Source organism: Trachinotus anak, unplaced genomic scaffold (genome assembly GCF_046630095.1).
Source record: "Trachinotus anak isolate AG129_WGS33_773 ecotype Australia unplaced genomic scaffold, CSIRO_AGI_Tana_v1 ptg000018l, whole genome shotgun sequence".
NCBI classification, from domain to species: Eukaryota; Metazoa; Chordata; class Actinopteri; order Carangiformes; family Carangidae; genus Trachinotus; species Trachinotus anak.
The window spans coordinates 4,525,870-4,540,338 of NW_027273869.1; the positions used below are offsets into that span (position 1 = coordinate 4,525,870).

The window sequence follows — 14,469 nt, forward strand, 5'->3', positions numbered from 1 at the left end:
TTGAGTAACAGCACTTCTGAGCTGAAAGTAGGAACAAGTGAACTGGCTGCAACACTAACAGCTGCCTTCCAACATCAAGAGAGCAATTTATATAATCCTCACATTTCTGAGAAGTTTGCACTCAACTTGGGGAAAAACATTCTCCACTAAAATGCAACCACCAAGCCAGGCTTTCTTGGATTTGATAAAATACTTAATGATGATGCGGGGAAATCTGCCAGACAAACAAACAAACACACAAACACACACACACACACACACACACACACACGTGGAGCAAAATACCTCAGCAGTGAAAGTGTGGTGAACCCTGCCTGTGTGGCCGTGAGTCACAGAGAAAGCGGCTGTTTCTGAATGAGGCCCCGTTTGTTCATCGTGGCCAAGGTAATCCCCCGTCCGCTGGCTGCCGGGTGACACACTGGACTATAAATACACTCAGCCTTCATTTGTAGAGAGAGAGTGAGGAGCGCGAGAGAGAGAGAGAGAGCAGGAGAGATAGGCCGCGGTCCCGACTGCAGCGTCATCAACCACTGTCTGGGCACGAGCAAGAGAGAGAAAAAAAAAAAAAGCTATGGGTAAAGATGGGTGGGGGCATGGAAGGGAGAGGGAAGGGGGGGAGTTGACTGCAGCTGCTCGTGTCTGCACTTCCCCTTTTTCATACATGCATGATGAGAGGAACATCAATCCCCTCCTACTTGAGTAGCATGCGACAACCCACCAGCAGAAACCACCGGGCTTTCATCATTTTACGACAACCGTTTAGGGAAATGTGTACATCACCGCTGATGCTGAGATGTTTTCCCTCCAAAACACTACAAGAGCAAAGGGTGGGAAACCAGCGAGGCATGAGACATGCTGGATAGACACACAGTTGCAAACAGCCACTGTCATTAGCATTGTGTTATTTACGGTCATCTGGATCACACCAGTACAAATACCCCTGGCTTCGGTTACACTCAACCGCCTGGCTGCCCAAATGCCCTCGATGTGTCAGTGTGTGGGAGGCGATTGCCCCCTGCTGGACGTGGCCTCAGACATGCAAACACACCCACAGCCGGTCTCTGGACAGAAATGTTTGCTGGGATTTAATGAAGCCGGCTGTCCAACACAGGCTGGGGGTGGTTTGCTTTGTCAATAATCGCAGGAACGTTTACTGACGGCGGCTGCCAGCCAACTGAGAAAATATATACAAGTTGGATCACTTACAGCACAGACCGCTTGCTGTCCGAAAGCAAACTTTAAGTCACTGCAGAGCATTAAAATAAGCAAGATGCCCTTTATTTGAGACATAAGGCTTGGAAACCTCAGTGACTTAAAACAATGCAATATAATAACCACAATTATTTGATTACAATACTGACCGCTTGCTCTGATGGTATTCCAGTGGCTTCTGCTGGTCAGTAATAGCAAAGGAAGCGTGTTTAACCAAAAAAAAGAAATAACCTGATACTGATACAAATCAAACCTTTTATGATTGCAAACATCTCCATCTTTTTTATCAACCTGGTCACTCTCAACGGTTCCCTCCAGAAAACAGCCAACACAGGTGATGCTTGTCAAGGACAAGTGCTCGCTTTTTTTTTTTATAAATTATTATTTTTTTGGGCTTTTTATGCCTTTATTATAGCTTAGTGGAGACTGACAGGAAAGGGGGTAGAGAGAGAGGAATGACATGCAGGAAAGAGTCGGACTGGTCCGGAGTCGAACCGGTGACTGCCTGCTAAGAGTGTCTTGTGCTCAACATGGTACCCGCCCTAACCACTCGAATACCGGGCCGCCCCCAAGTGCTCGCTTTTCAAGGAGGGATAAAAAAGCTTTACATCTTTTTGGACATTGATGGTGAGAGTGTTTCACTGAAAGATACTTTCTTTGACTCAAGTTGGACTTTGTATGAGCACTTTTCAGTGTGGTGGAACACCATCACCTTGGAAGTATTCCCAATGACCACTCAAGCACATTCTACCTTGGACCATGCGTTTTGTGTTATTGAATTGTGGAAAAAGCTCCAGTTATTTCTTGGCTGCATGTGTCAATTAGCTTTCTTTTCACCCAAAACTTTAATCCCGTCCCTCAGTGCTCCACTGAAACGGCTCCCGCCTTCCTTGGTCTCGTCATCTTTGGTATGAGATGTTGATCCCATCCACCTGCAGCTGCTATTTATTTTGTGGGTTTCACCGTTTCCCTTCCTGTGTCAATGAACCAGCTTTGAGACTTCATGAGTTCACTAAGTGAGGCCTTGGTAATATTTCAATTTTGCCTTGATTAATCTGACTTTTTGGGATAATCTGTAAGTGTCTCCATCCATGAAAACTGAGTTGTTACTACATCCACACAAAGATTATTTTCAGTCAAAGATTAACAAAGACGATAGCTGGCGTCATTGGCTACTGTAGCAGATTACAGGAATGTTGCTCACCTGCAGGTGACTAAGGCTACGTTCACACATCTAAATCAGATTTTTAAAACGGCACTATAAAAACAAAAACCGTTTTAGCTCCGGAGCATGTGTGAGCCACTGTAAACAGGAAGCAGATTGTCTACTCTTGTTTAGTTGCACGAGGAACAGCAAAGGCAGTTGTAGCATTAAAATGCAGAATTAAGCTCCATAACAGCTGCTAGCAAACAACAAGGTCAGTAATGCTTGTATTTCGTTATCCATGTTGCTTTCACCAGTGGTAGTCGGGTTTAAGACCCAATAATGGAGCTACTGAGGGCGTCTAAATCATGGTTTCCAAAGGTCTCTGTATTTTCCCATCCAGACTACAATGCAACACCATAGTTTTCAAACTAAAACGGGGGCAAAAGTGATGCGTTTTAAATCTAAAACCTAACAGTGTGGATGTAGCCTAAGTCATGACTCATAGTAACTTTGGCTTTTGCATCTATGAGAGGGGTCAGACTGAGGGAAAAAACTGATCTGCACTCTTGGTTTGCTGGAGAGGTGTTATGTCTTGTTAGAAAAGTTGCAGGTACAGTTTTAATTTTCTTGCATTTTGCATGAATGGAAAAATGAATCGTCCCCAAACTTGAAAAAAAACAAAACAAAAAACAACAACAAAAAAACAAAAGTAGATTTACATTTTGTGCCCATATCACACAGCCCTATACTGGAGTAGTATTGTTAACTGGCAGTATTTACAGTGCGGAGAAAATGACAATTGTCTAGGCTTATTAATGGTGTATCACTGGTGTTAGCACTCAAAACAATATAGTCGAGTGCAGACAACATACATATACAAAGAGGTTCCATCTTGCACCGAAATGTTTGAGACTTTGGGAAACAAGCTCCAGTTATGTGTAAAAGGCACTTAGCAAGTAAAACGATTGTACTTTTACTGAAGTGCTGGAGGCTGTATAACATCCAGAGCAAACATTTTAACCATATCATATCTAATAAAGTGGCAGAGCCCAATTCTAGCATCACTGTCAAGTACATGGCAGATCTGTCCATCTGCTTGTTAGCAAGGAGACCGAGCGAAGGAGATCAGTGGTGACCAATTCTGCTGGAGGGCAGGTCAAATTACAGACTCACCAAAAACACTAAGTCTCAAGAGCCTTCAGATGTTATCTGTAGCCCTTTTCTCCAGACAGTGTCTAGATCTGATTCTCCAGATTTTGCCCTTTCACACATGTAAAACAGGAGATTGTGTCTGATGTGCTCTCACCTACTAAAAGTACCCGGTTTGATTCAGGCGATGGTGGCGCCTGGGCTGAGCGTGCTGGAGGCAGCACATGATCCAAAACGTACACTGCAGAAACCTCAGTGCTTGGTTTACAGCACATAACACACATGACAGAAGCGTCATCAACGTGCCCACTTGCTCGCTGTGACTTCTTCGGACAATGACCTGCTCTATTCACACATGGGCTCAATCGGACGTTACACAGACTTTGTACTGAAGAGTGGCAGAGTGAAGTCAGTTCAACGTCCGGTCCAACTGATTTGGATATCTGCCTTCTCACATACAGCTCCTCCGGGTGATGTATAGGTAAGTTCAGGGTTGCAGTGAATGTGTGAAAGCAATATGTGAAAGCAACTTTACTCTACTGCTCTGACTTTAAGTCTCTTATTATGCTCTATGACAAAAAGCAGAAACAGACACCAGTCCATGCAGCCTTGCATTTCTCCATAACTAGTTGTCATCTGAGCATCTCTTAAGTCTGAGCAGCAGCTAGGACGAGGCGGGGGAATAACAACATAGCTAATGTGAGCCAGATCAAAGGCCACTGCATCCAGATGTTTCAGATGAGCAGCAGAATCTACTGCAACACATAGGGAGCAGAGCAGGACCACAGAGTATGATGGTAACTGGAATCATGTCACAACCAGGTGTGGAAATTAATACTTGCCAGGCAGAAAAAGGTAGTGAAATGTGTCTGTGGTAGAACGCCAGACAGGAGTTCATTGTGGGTTTTTTTTTTTTTTTTTTTTTAAATCTGCTTTTCTATTTTAGTAGAAGCTGTGAAATCACACGTTGTCTTTTAATTAAATGACAAAATCTGCCGTCAATTTCCTCAAGTCTGTTATTGGAAAAATCAAGACCTTTTGACTTTATACTCAACATTAACCACAGTTTAAACTATTAACTTCAAGTGCTACTCCAGCATGTGAATGGATGAGAGCATAGTCATAGATAAGGTAGCCTCTAAATCATTTTTCAGTGCTCCAATCCAAGAAATGTTTTTGTATCAGACATGCTCACAAGTGGTAGCATTTGAACTTCTGAAAAACTGGAGAGTTTCTCAATCTTTGGTTCAGGAACCCACGTGGCTTGAGATGCCGAGAGGGTCACAGAAGATTTATATGGTTTATATTTCAAAATGAATTCAATAAGTTTGAAATATCATCGACTTTAATCTGGTTGCAGCTCCTTTCATATGGGGAGGTAAAAAAAACAAAAAAAAAAAACACGTATGTCATGATCAGATTCACATGACAATCAAAAGACTGTCTGATTACTGGATTTTGGCCTCAGAAGTGGGGTCACAAATCAAAAACTGTTGAGAAACACTCGGTTAACTAGTCTGGCGTTAGCATGGAGTTAATATTAAAATGTGAAACATTCAAATATGGACTGAAATGAGTAAACCTGTCTATATGATTGCACCTGCTTCTCTACACTGCAAACAGTTCAAGGAGGCAGAGCTGAGAGTGTGGTATCATCATTTAGCTGTTAAAAGGAAGCAGCATGTTCAACTCTGAAAAACAGAGATTACTTGGCAGTGGTTGATTCAGCAGAACCAGGTATAGTCAAGAGCTGGTTTCTTTTTGTATCAGCACTGGAGACAGTAAAAGTCCTTGGCAGCAGAGCTAAAAGTCCAACTTGCTCTAAGATCATGCGTCAAGGGGTGAAATGTGAAATATCTTAAGACTCTTGAATCGATCACAGCCGAGCGTACTCATCAAATCAAGGTTTGGTTTAAACATGCGAAATGTCTCAATGATAATATCCCTCAGAACAAATGCCAACATGACAGGGTATCTCAGAACAACATCCTCCCTATTTAATGTGTTAGACAAGGCGGAATAACTACTAATTTCTTCCTTTACACATTTCCAACCATGTGTAAAAACCTCATCAAGATAAAAACAGTAGATGACTTTAACATTTAAAATAACACAGAAGCTTAAGTGAGCGGTTCCTAGATGTCAGTGCCTCCAGGGCCTGATTTCCTCCCAAAGGGGATACAGTGAGGAGGGCAAACAAAGGTTGAAGCAGGGTATCTGTCACCTGACTTGGCTTCTGTGTAAAACATGCTGCAGAAGTCAAAGACTGTCGCAACATCAGAGGCCTTATTTCAAGAACACCTATCATTGACTCTTGAGTTACAGTGAGTGCCTGGAAGAACTGGAAGGTTTTTACTGAGAAAAAAAAAAAAAAAAAAGAGAGAAATCAGGATTCTGTTGCCCCACGAGGGTTGAGAGTTTAGCGCAAACCGCTTCCAAATCATATGAAACTACTAATGGAGAAGGAAAAGCGTGGAGATGTGAAATAGTATTGACTGAGAATCATCCAAATCAGTGCAGCCACAGGAAAACTGGAGGCAGCCTTTGGTAACTAACTCAATCCAGTGAAACAGAGTGCAGAGTACACAGATGTAGAACATAAATGTATGTCAAATTAACAAAGTGTGTAAAAGGTTCTCTACAGCCACAGGAATAGATCCTGCTTCAGACACACAATACATATAAACCATTAAAGGGTTTAGTTGCTCTGCGGTAATATGTCAAATTCAATCAAGGCTGTTCAATAATTTTTCTTTAAAATGTTCTTAAAACGTCAGACTTTTTCATGCCTTCGCCATTATTGAACACTTAGCCTTTATGTTCACAGTTCTGCTGCACAACATCTCACTGGACATCTTGTTGCTCATACCTGAACGACTCTCACTCAAATGTCTATCTTTTGTTTCAATCTAATGGAGCAAACTGAAAGCAGAGCTTCATTTCTAGTGTGTCAGTGCGATTCGATGCCTACGCTTTGATCCAGAGTGTGAATCCTTCCACCCTATCGTTGAAATCAAATCAGCACCACTGGTAGGACTGATGTCAAATCTGTGCTTCAACAAGTTGAAAAGGAGCTTGAAAAATGTTTCTGGCAAGCATCGCTCACTTATTACCGAGTGACATTCAGATATCAAATAGACGGCAGCAGGAGCTGGCACTGAACCTCAGCGCTGCTTATTACTCCGCTGAGTGGGAAGTGCTGACCGGAGAGAGCCACATCATGATCGGCCTATTCATTCAGACTGGGGAAACTTGGTCAACGGTCAGACCATCCTGTGATAGAGAAGTTAGACGTTTGATCCCTGCAGCGATGGTGAGTCCTTCATTTCTTCCTGCCGACTCATTTTATTTCACTCAAGGAGGAAAAAAAAAAAGCATCAGGAATTGAACTTGAAGTTGGGCTTGTTAAAGGCCACAGGTACCAAAAAAACCTGAGCCTAATTACAATATTATTATATGTTACTTGACACTGGGTTCAAGATAATTATTATTAGATACAAAAAACACATCTAGAATTATCTAAATTGTTAGAACATTAACAAGAAAGTTTTAAAAATGCAAACACAGCTTTAAAATGCTGGGGTTCATGATCACGATGGTCATTTAACTGGATGAGCAAGATTAACACCTCATATTAGCAAACATCCATCCAGCTTAAACGTCCTTGAGCGAGACACTGATTCTGAACCAGCTCCAGTGAACCACATATCTACTGTGCAACTCCGCTGTGACCTCTGAACTTCCTGGATGAGGGCAAAATTAAAATCTGTCACACTGATTACATTGCTCACCCACTTTTGCATGGCAAAACCAGTCAGAAGGTTGAGGGACAAAAAATAAATTCTCTATCACACTCACTCATGTCAGCAAAAATATCAGCATGAGAGAGGAGAGAACAGTCTATTATCAGCCTGTCTGAGGCAAGACCAGTCTAGCTGCCTGCTGCCTCCGACATCCACTACACTGAGCTGTCTTAGATAAACTTTACAAAGTAGCTCCAAAGGCTGCCACGACACGAGTGCGATATTCAGCATGTTGGTGGACTCGGCTGTCAGGCCTCCTCTGCTCATCCACCTTCCCAAAATATAATAAAGGTAAAAATTACAGTGGCGTAGTTGTTCTGAGTAACACAGGTGAATATTTCCATCAATAATTTTAAAAAAAGTTCTTAAAAAACAGCCATGATGTTAACATCTCCATCTGAAGAACATACTGGTATTTATAAACCACTTTTCTGACATAAGATCACACACACATTAGTTGGCCTAATTGTGTCCCTCCTAAAAAAAAATCTTCTTGAGGCTCAACAAATCAGATCAGCCACTGACTTTCTGTGACAAGTACTTCAGGCACACTCAAAAATTAAGCCTGTTAAACAAAAAGAAACGCACATTTCTGAATGTTGTGTTTCATTGTGAATCAGGTCACAAAAACCCAAGACCTTTGCACTACAGGTACTTCCACCAGCGGAACAAACCACTGTCTTGTCAGCCGTCTGAGCTTCCACAGGGGTCGTGACACCAGGGCACATGACCTCCTGCTTTAGAAAAAAATGCTATCTAAAATATTCTGTCATTTTCACTAAATATACAACAGGATGATAGTGGTTTGTGGTCATTATGGTACTCAGACCTCAACTAAGGTCATTAGCACTGCAGTGCAAAGCCCACATGTGCCCGAGGTGTTTCTGCCCTGCAGCCAACACTGATGGTTGTCTATGAACTTTTGAGAAGCTACAGGTCTCATCAGCACTGTACAGTTAGTATCAAATTGAATGCCATCCTGACAACTTGCAACCACTTCTTTCAAAGGCAAACTTGATACAAAATGCACACATAATCAGTCTCTGCTTTCGTTATTAACTAGTGACCTGCAGTTAACCCCAAAATATCCATGATGGGCTACAAGCATTTCTCTGCTACAGAGGTGTAATCCCCCGCAGGCAGGTGCTACTGATGGGAACAATCGTTGTATGAGGTCGAGTGGGAGGAAAAGGAGCGCAGAGAAAGAAGCAACACCAAAACCACAAATGCCAGCTGTTGGGGAGAGCTGCATTTACACCAGACTCCCATCACTGGCAGCTGACTGCATTTAGATTTGGAAGCTGCATGCAATACACGTTACAGCACCCACATCTACTCAATCATTAGAACAGTATCAAAACCAAATGCCCCGTGGCTACACCATTTTCAGAGAGGAATAACCATCATTAGTTTTTAGTGTAGGGCCATTACAGACAAAATACTCCTTCAGTGTGCTCTCAAAAACTATGTTCCAGACTTATCAAAATACAGAGGACAAGTACCTTTTATAAAAGACAGTTCAGACTGCTCTTTTCTAAAGTGGAAGAGATAAGTGAGTACATATCTGCCATGCTATGGCAAATGTCCACAATATGGACCTCGCTTTGCCTGTCACAATATTGCACTGGTGCAGCTTCCTAGCACAGGAGAGCGAGAGGCTAGATCCTGCTGACTGCATCTTAACATTTGTAAACACTTCCCACATGCTACCTGAGAGGATGAGAGCTGCATGGCCGGGCTACTTACCGAAGGTAGTACTGTTTTAAAGCAAATGCAGCGTTGGAACAACTCCTGGGAAAGTTAAACTCTTCTCCGAGTTCAATCCATTGGTTTTTGTCAGAAACCTGAAAGGGGGAAGATGAGTTCGTTAGGAGATAAAGCACCGTCAACAACAAAAAGAGCGGTTAAACTGCAACCATCTGTTCTGCTACAGGTTCCCCCCAATGAGGCAATATCAGAATCACTAATCAATAACTTTCTCAAACTGTTAAAAACATCTAAAAATACTGCACAGCGTGAAATTATCTGGCAAATCGTTTGGTCCAATAGCGTTTAATTAGCCATTAGCATGTTTATTAACCGAGCATATTTACATTTGACACCAGTTAAGTACAACTGCCAGACTCCCTTTAAGATACTATCGTTACTGTTGAGGCTAGTTAGCTCAAAAGCTAACAAGCTAACTTGACTTTTCCATTTTGGCGTTAAAACCCAACGAGGCCAAACTGCAACAAACTGTCCCTAGCATAAAACAAATGCTTTAGCTTGCGGCGACGCGTTTGATTTTGGAGTAGGTTTTGGTACCGTTTACTGTATTCACTACATGGGCCTGTGAGGCCTACATTTTGAGATCAGCCATGAAGCCGAAGAAAGATGGCTATGGCGAGAAAGAAAAATCAAGCTTCCCCTGGGTGAAAACTACCGGTAAAAACCCGGGCGAAGCGCTATGTCCTAAGCGGTGTTTTCCGAGGCCGGGCTCCGTGCCGATAATCGATGTTAAACGTGCCCGCTAATTTTGAGTCGCTCCAACTGCACTCTGACTCCGAGCGGTTGGACTCTCAATTCAAACCACACAACAACACAAGCCACCACATTGCATAGAGATACATGGCAAACTAGCACAAGGCCAACACCGACCCACTAACGTTTTTCTAAAGGGTTACACTTGTCCCGGGTTACCCACACGGAGTTGTGGAGTGGTCCACCGAGGAGTCCACAGACAGCAGAGTGTGGAGAAAATCCACTTTTAGTTCCCACTCACCTTTGCAAATCCACCTAAAGAGACGACTCTGATATAGAGAGCATTCAGATCCAGCTCTTTCCCACCCACGATAGGAATCTTCTTGAACGCCGATCTGAAGGGATAACACAAGAAATAAAAGCACATATGTTTAAATAACAGTTTTGGTTAACTCCCAGTCACATGCAATTAAGATTTAAAGTTATATTTCTTGGGAATAAAGACGCCCCAATCTCACCCTCTGCTTTGGTGGAATTGCCGCAGCTCGTCCAGGAAAGCCTGTCCTTTCCTTCGCTGATCTAGTAGATTTTTCCCCGTCGAATTTGCCATTGTTTTTGCATGCAAAAACGGTTAAACCCCACTTCAGTCGCTTCTTAAGACACCAAGGATCCCATACTCCGCCGGCGCTCAGTCATTCGCGAAGCTGAGTGTTTAAAAAGTTAAAGAAATAGCTGATAGCAAGAAGAGCGGCAGCTCGCTAATAAAGACTGATGCACACAGAAAGCCAGCCCGATTCAACCCCGGACTAAGTTCCAACGAACAGTCACAAATACGACCGATTTACCGACAGATTAGAAACGCCATGGCAGAAGGTGTTGAATTAATGCTTTTGGTCGCGGTTGTATTCGTTTGGAGTGGTTTGACAGTGTGTTACGGACGCAGCTCCGAGGCTATCGCACACACTGTAGAGCGGCAGAGGGATCCAGTTCTCAGACAAAAAGATGTGGAGGCCGCGGAGCCCGGCCTGCCATGCGTGCAGCGCCCTCTGTGGCCACAGGCGGCACTGCACCGTCCAGAGCAGAGCGGGTGTTGGAACAATAGAGACTGTTTTCTTTTTTAGGGACCGTCTGACAACTCGTCTCTCTGTTTGGAAAACGGGTCAGGAGGTACTTGGAAATGTCCCGTGGGGGGAGGGGATAACACTAATTAACATAGCTCTTGTTAACCCAAAAAGGCGTTGGGGGGCCAACCCTACACTTTATTGATAAAATACTATTTTTCCCGGCTGACATCAAGCCTCAGTATATTTGTAACTGCCTTCAAAATGAGTATTGTACCTCACTCATATCAGTTAAACGACCTCTCTTTCCATCAGTAAAGAAAAACTACAGTCAACCTGTTATGATTTCATAATGACACAAACACCACAGGAATATTTTAAAATATCATGCAGCCGCTTCAAACCAATGCTGCAGAAAATCACTTATTCTACTGACATAACAAGAAATTTAAATTGCACTATCATACAAGATCAGTACTTCTAGGAGTAGGAGAAATCATTGTTAACTGGTGATTTGTGTCTTAAGACTAATGTACCAATTATAGATATTTTGACATTCTTGCACTTTTCTGAAAATTGTTTTCTTGCATTGGTTGTCATGTGCCGTATAAATGTTTATTCATGCATTTAATATTGTGACTTACAATTATTCTGATACCTCTGCGTCTCCTATTAAACTGAAAAATATTATATATTAGAGTTAGAGTTGCCAATAATACTCCCATTCCAGTGCAACTATAAAAACGCAAATAAATGAGTTTATATGTTGAGCATTCGAGGCTGTGCTTAATTTGTTTTAGTCTATATATGGTGCCACTTATACTGCAGTTCTGTTGATTTTAGTGAAATTTATATATGAATATGAACAAATATGCAACATTATGATGTCATTTCAAAATGCACACTTTTACGCTGTTATAACTCTGATAGTCTGTTTATATTGTCAGTTGTCAAAGTTTTTGGTTGCTCATATATGGTCATTACTGTGTTTGGTGACATTTTTTTTTTTCATAGAGCAAGTTGTTGTAGGAAACTTGTGGACGTAAACGCTGCCCCTATCCCTTGCTGACCACTTCAAAACGACTTTTATCTCACGGGATGGTTGAAAATTACTCCTGATCCCTTCTCCCTCTAACTGCCAAGCGGATATCTTCTTGATGGGGTTACATTCAACCATTACACGTACCCCTTTGCTCAATGAAAAACCTGTCACAAAATGGCGGAGACGTACGTTAGCAGACCCCATTTTGAGGAATTGACACTAGACAGCGGAAAAGTGTGTGTCCTCGCTTGTGGTTTTCAAAATAGTGCTCTTTCTGCAAACAAATTGCGGCACACCGGAGTTCACCCCCACGCCTGTTTGGACTCCCCACCCGTCAACCGAATTCGGGCTAACGAGTCGGTCGTGCGCTAGCTAGCTTAGTAGCTTAGCAAACGTTAGCTTTCTTATCTTAATTTACCACGGACCTGTTCCGAGCAGTTTGTGCTAATCCAATTACCCGATGACATTTCACGTTAACGGACACTTTACCTACTGTTTTGTGTCGCTACCAAGCAATATTAACCACCGAGTATTAAAGAAATCACTGTTCTGGTGCAGGGTTTGAGCGCTAGCTCTACCGGCGGCTTTCATCAGCGTCAGATTTCAGTCCCTCATTAACACTGCTAGTATTGCTAACCAGGTTACCTCTGGATGCCAGCAGCTCACCGAGAAGCTCCCAGAGCAAACAAAACGTTCCTGTTGTCATCGTTTAGCTGTATATGACACCAGCCACTCAGTTTTAACGGCAAGGGGCCAAACTAATGAAGGCGACTCTGCCGGTGCAGGACGAGCCGGCGCTGCAGCTAACGGGCTAGTTAGCTGCCATTAGCGCGTGCCTTCGCTTAGCATCTTTAGCTATTAGTTAGTTTTCCATCGTTAACAGTCCAGGTTATTAATCACAATGCGACTCGTAGCTCGTTAATTAAACCAGTGAATGACTTGGTGCGGTGGGTCGCTGGTGGTCACTGCATGTTTAGTGCTTGTGTTGGTTAAATAGTGATGCGCTGTTCTGCGGACCACAGTCTCCAGCGTCTGTGAGTTAAACACAGAAAGCGTAAAAGCAACATTTCATTTAACAGTTTGTCTTTATTATTAAGTGAAAGTTGTAGCTTCTTATTTACAACTCTAATATTCAAAGAACAAATCTTAGTCCTACCTCTACCTAAAATGATTATAAGTGAGAATTACAGTTACATCGGTAGTAATTACAGCAGTTATATTTGAATTTTAGATTGAATACACAATGAATTGATGAAATTAAAGTTGAATATTAATTGAAGCACTATATAAAATACTGTATCGTGAATGCTTCGCTGGAAAATGGCCTACTTATTCTGTGCGTATGGGCATTTCCAATAGCAGCCATAACAAGCATTTGGGGATTATTAAATTATTTTAATGCTGTTATTCAGGTTTGTGTCAACAATGTAGTTGTGTACGTCTTGAGGTTATAAAATTATATCCATCTAAAGCATTTGATGTAATTATACACATAGAAGTAATTAGTCACATGAACAGTAGATATGAAGTCAAAAGGTCTGCAGGGATACTCTTTGTAGATAATTACACTTGCATTGTCTTCCAACCAAAATGAAATTGACTTATTCTAGCCAGTAACTTTATGCATTTTGACATATTCTAAGGATTTTGAGATTCCAAGTTTTTCACTCATGCCTTAATTCCCAACAATCTGATCATTCATGACCGATCATTAAGCTGGAGTTTATCTGTGGAAAATGCTTAGAGTCCCCTAAAATCAATACCTATAGTATAGATGGAATTGCAAATGAAAAGGTGCATCAACTGACCTTCAGCAGATTATGTGTATCACATTAATTTGACAATTGTAATTACAATTACAATTATCCATTATATTTTGAATTAATGCCATAAAGGTGCACGTGACCTTAAAATCTATAAATAAAAGGCAGATTGAACTTTTCTATCCTTAACATTTTTGTGACCACTCATTTCACCTGCATTTAAAAAGTGGTGAATGGTGTGCAGTGACTGTGAACGTGCACTTGAATGCGAACACGGTCAGTTATGCCATCACACAGAGGTCCTCATCTGATGTGACAGCAAGGCCTCTTGTGGCATATGGCGTAAATGAGGCCAGTGGGCCCAAGCTGCCTCCAAGCACCCAGACAAAAGATCCCAGTGGGACATTAACTGCATGTACCGTCCTTATACCTCCCTGCAGCTTCCACGCCTGAGGTTGTCGTCTCTGAGGCGGTCGGGGGGATGAGTTATTTGGTGGAAAATGGCTCCATCTTCTGGCAGTTAGGCGTCAGGTCTAAATGATGGGATGGTCTCAGCTCATTTCGTGGGGAACATATTGTACTTGGAGGATCAGTTGAGAGATTTTAAACTGGATTCAGTCACAGTTGGACTAAGATGCATGCTAGAGATTAGGGGAGGGAGCAGTGGGTGGTGGTGAGTGATCCTAATACAGCCGGAGGTGATGCAGTACAGCTACACTTGGTGCTGTAATTCCAAAAGGTTTTTGTGTATTTAAACTGGCTTTGTTCTTTTCAGTCAGTATTGTATTAATTGTCTCTAAGATGCTTGTGTATTAAATATTAATACATAAAA

At 42.2% G+C, this 14,469-nt stretch overlaps 1 protein-coding gene across 1 annotated transcript in view; it reads right to left on the bottom strand.

Moving 5' to 3' along the window:
- arid2 (AT-rich interactive domain 2) overlaps nucleotides 1-12,958 on the bottom strand; it is a 37,679-nt gene extending 24,721 nt beyond the window's left edge. Inside the window, exons 1-4 of the mRNA XM_071502444.1 lie at nucleotides 12,520-12,958; nucleotides 10,290-10,475; nucleotides 10,073-10,166; nucleotides 9,058-9,155 (exon numbers count right to left, since the gene is read on the bottom strand). Coding sequence (XP_071358545.1) covers nucleotides 9,058-9,155; nucleotides 10,073-10,166; nucleotides 10,290-10,381 — 284 coding nt within the window. The 5' untranslated portion in view covers nucleotides 10,382-10,475; nucleotides 12,520-12,958. The remainder of the gene's footprint in view (nucleotides 1-9,057; nucleotides 9,156-10,072; nucleotides 10,167-10,289; nucleotides 10,476-12,519) is intronic.
- Nucleotides 12,959-14,469: the final 1,511 nt, after the last annotated feature.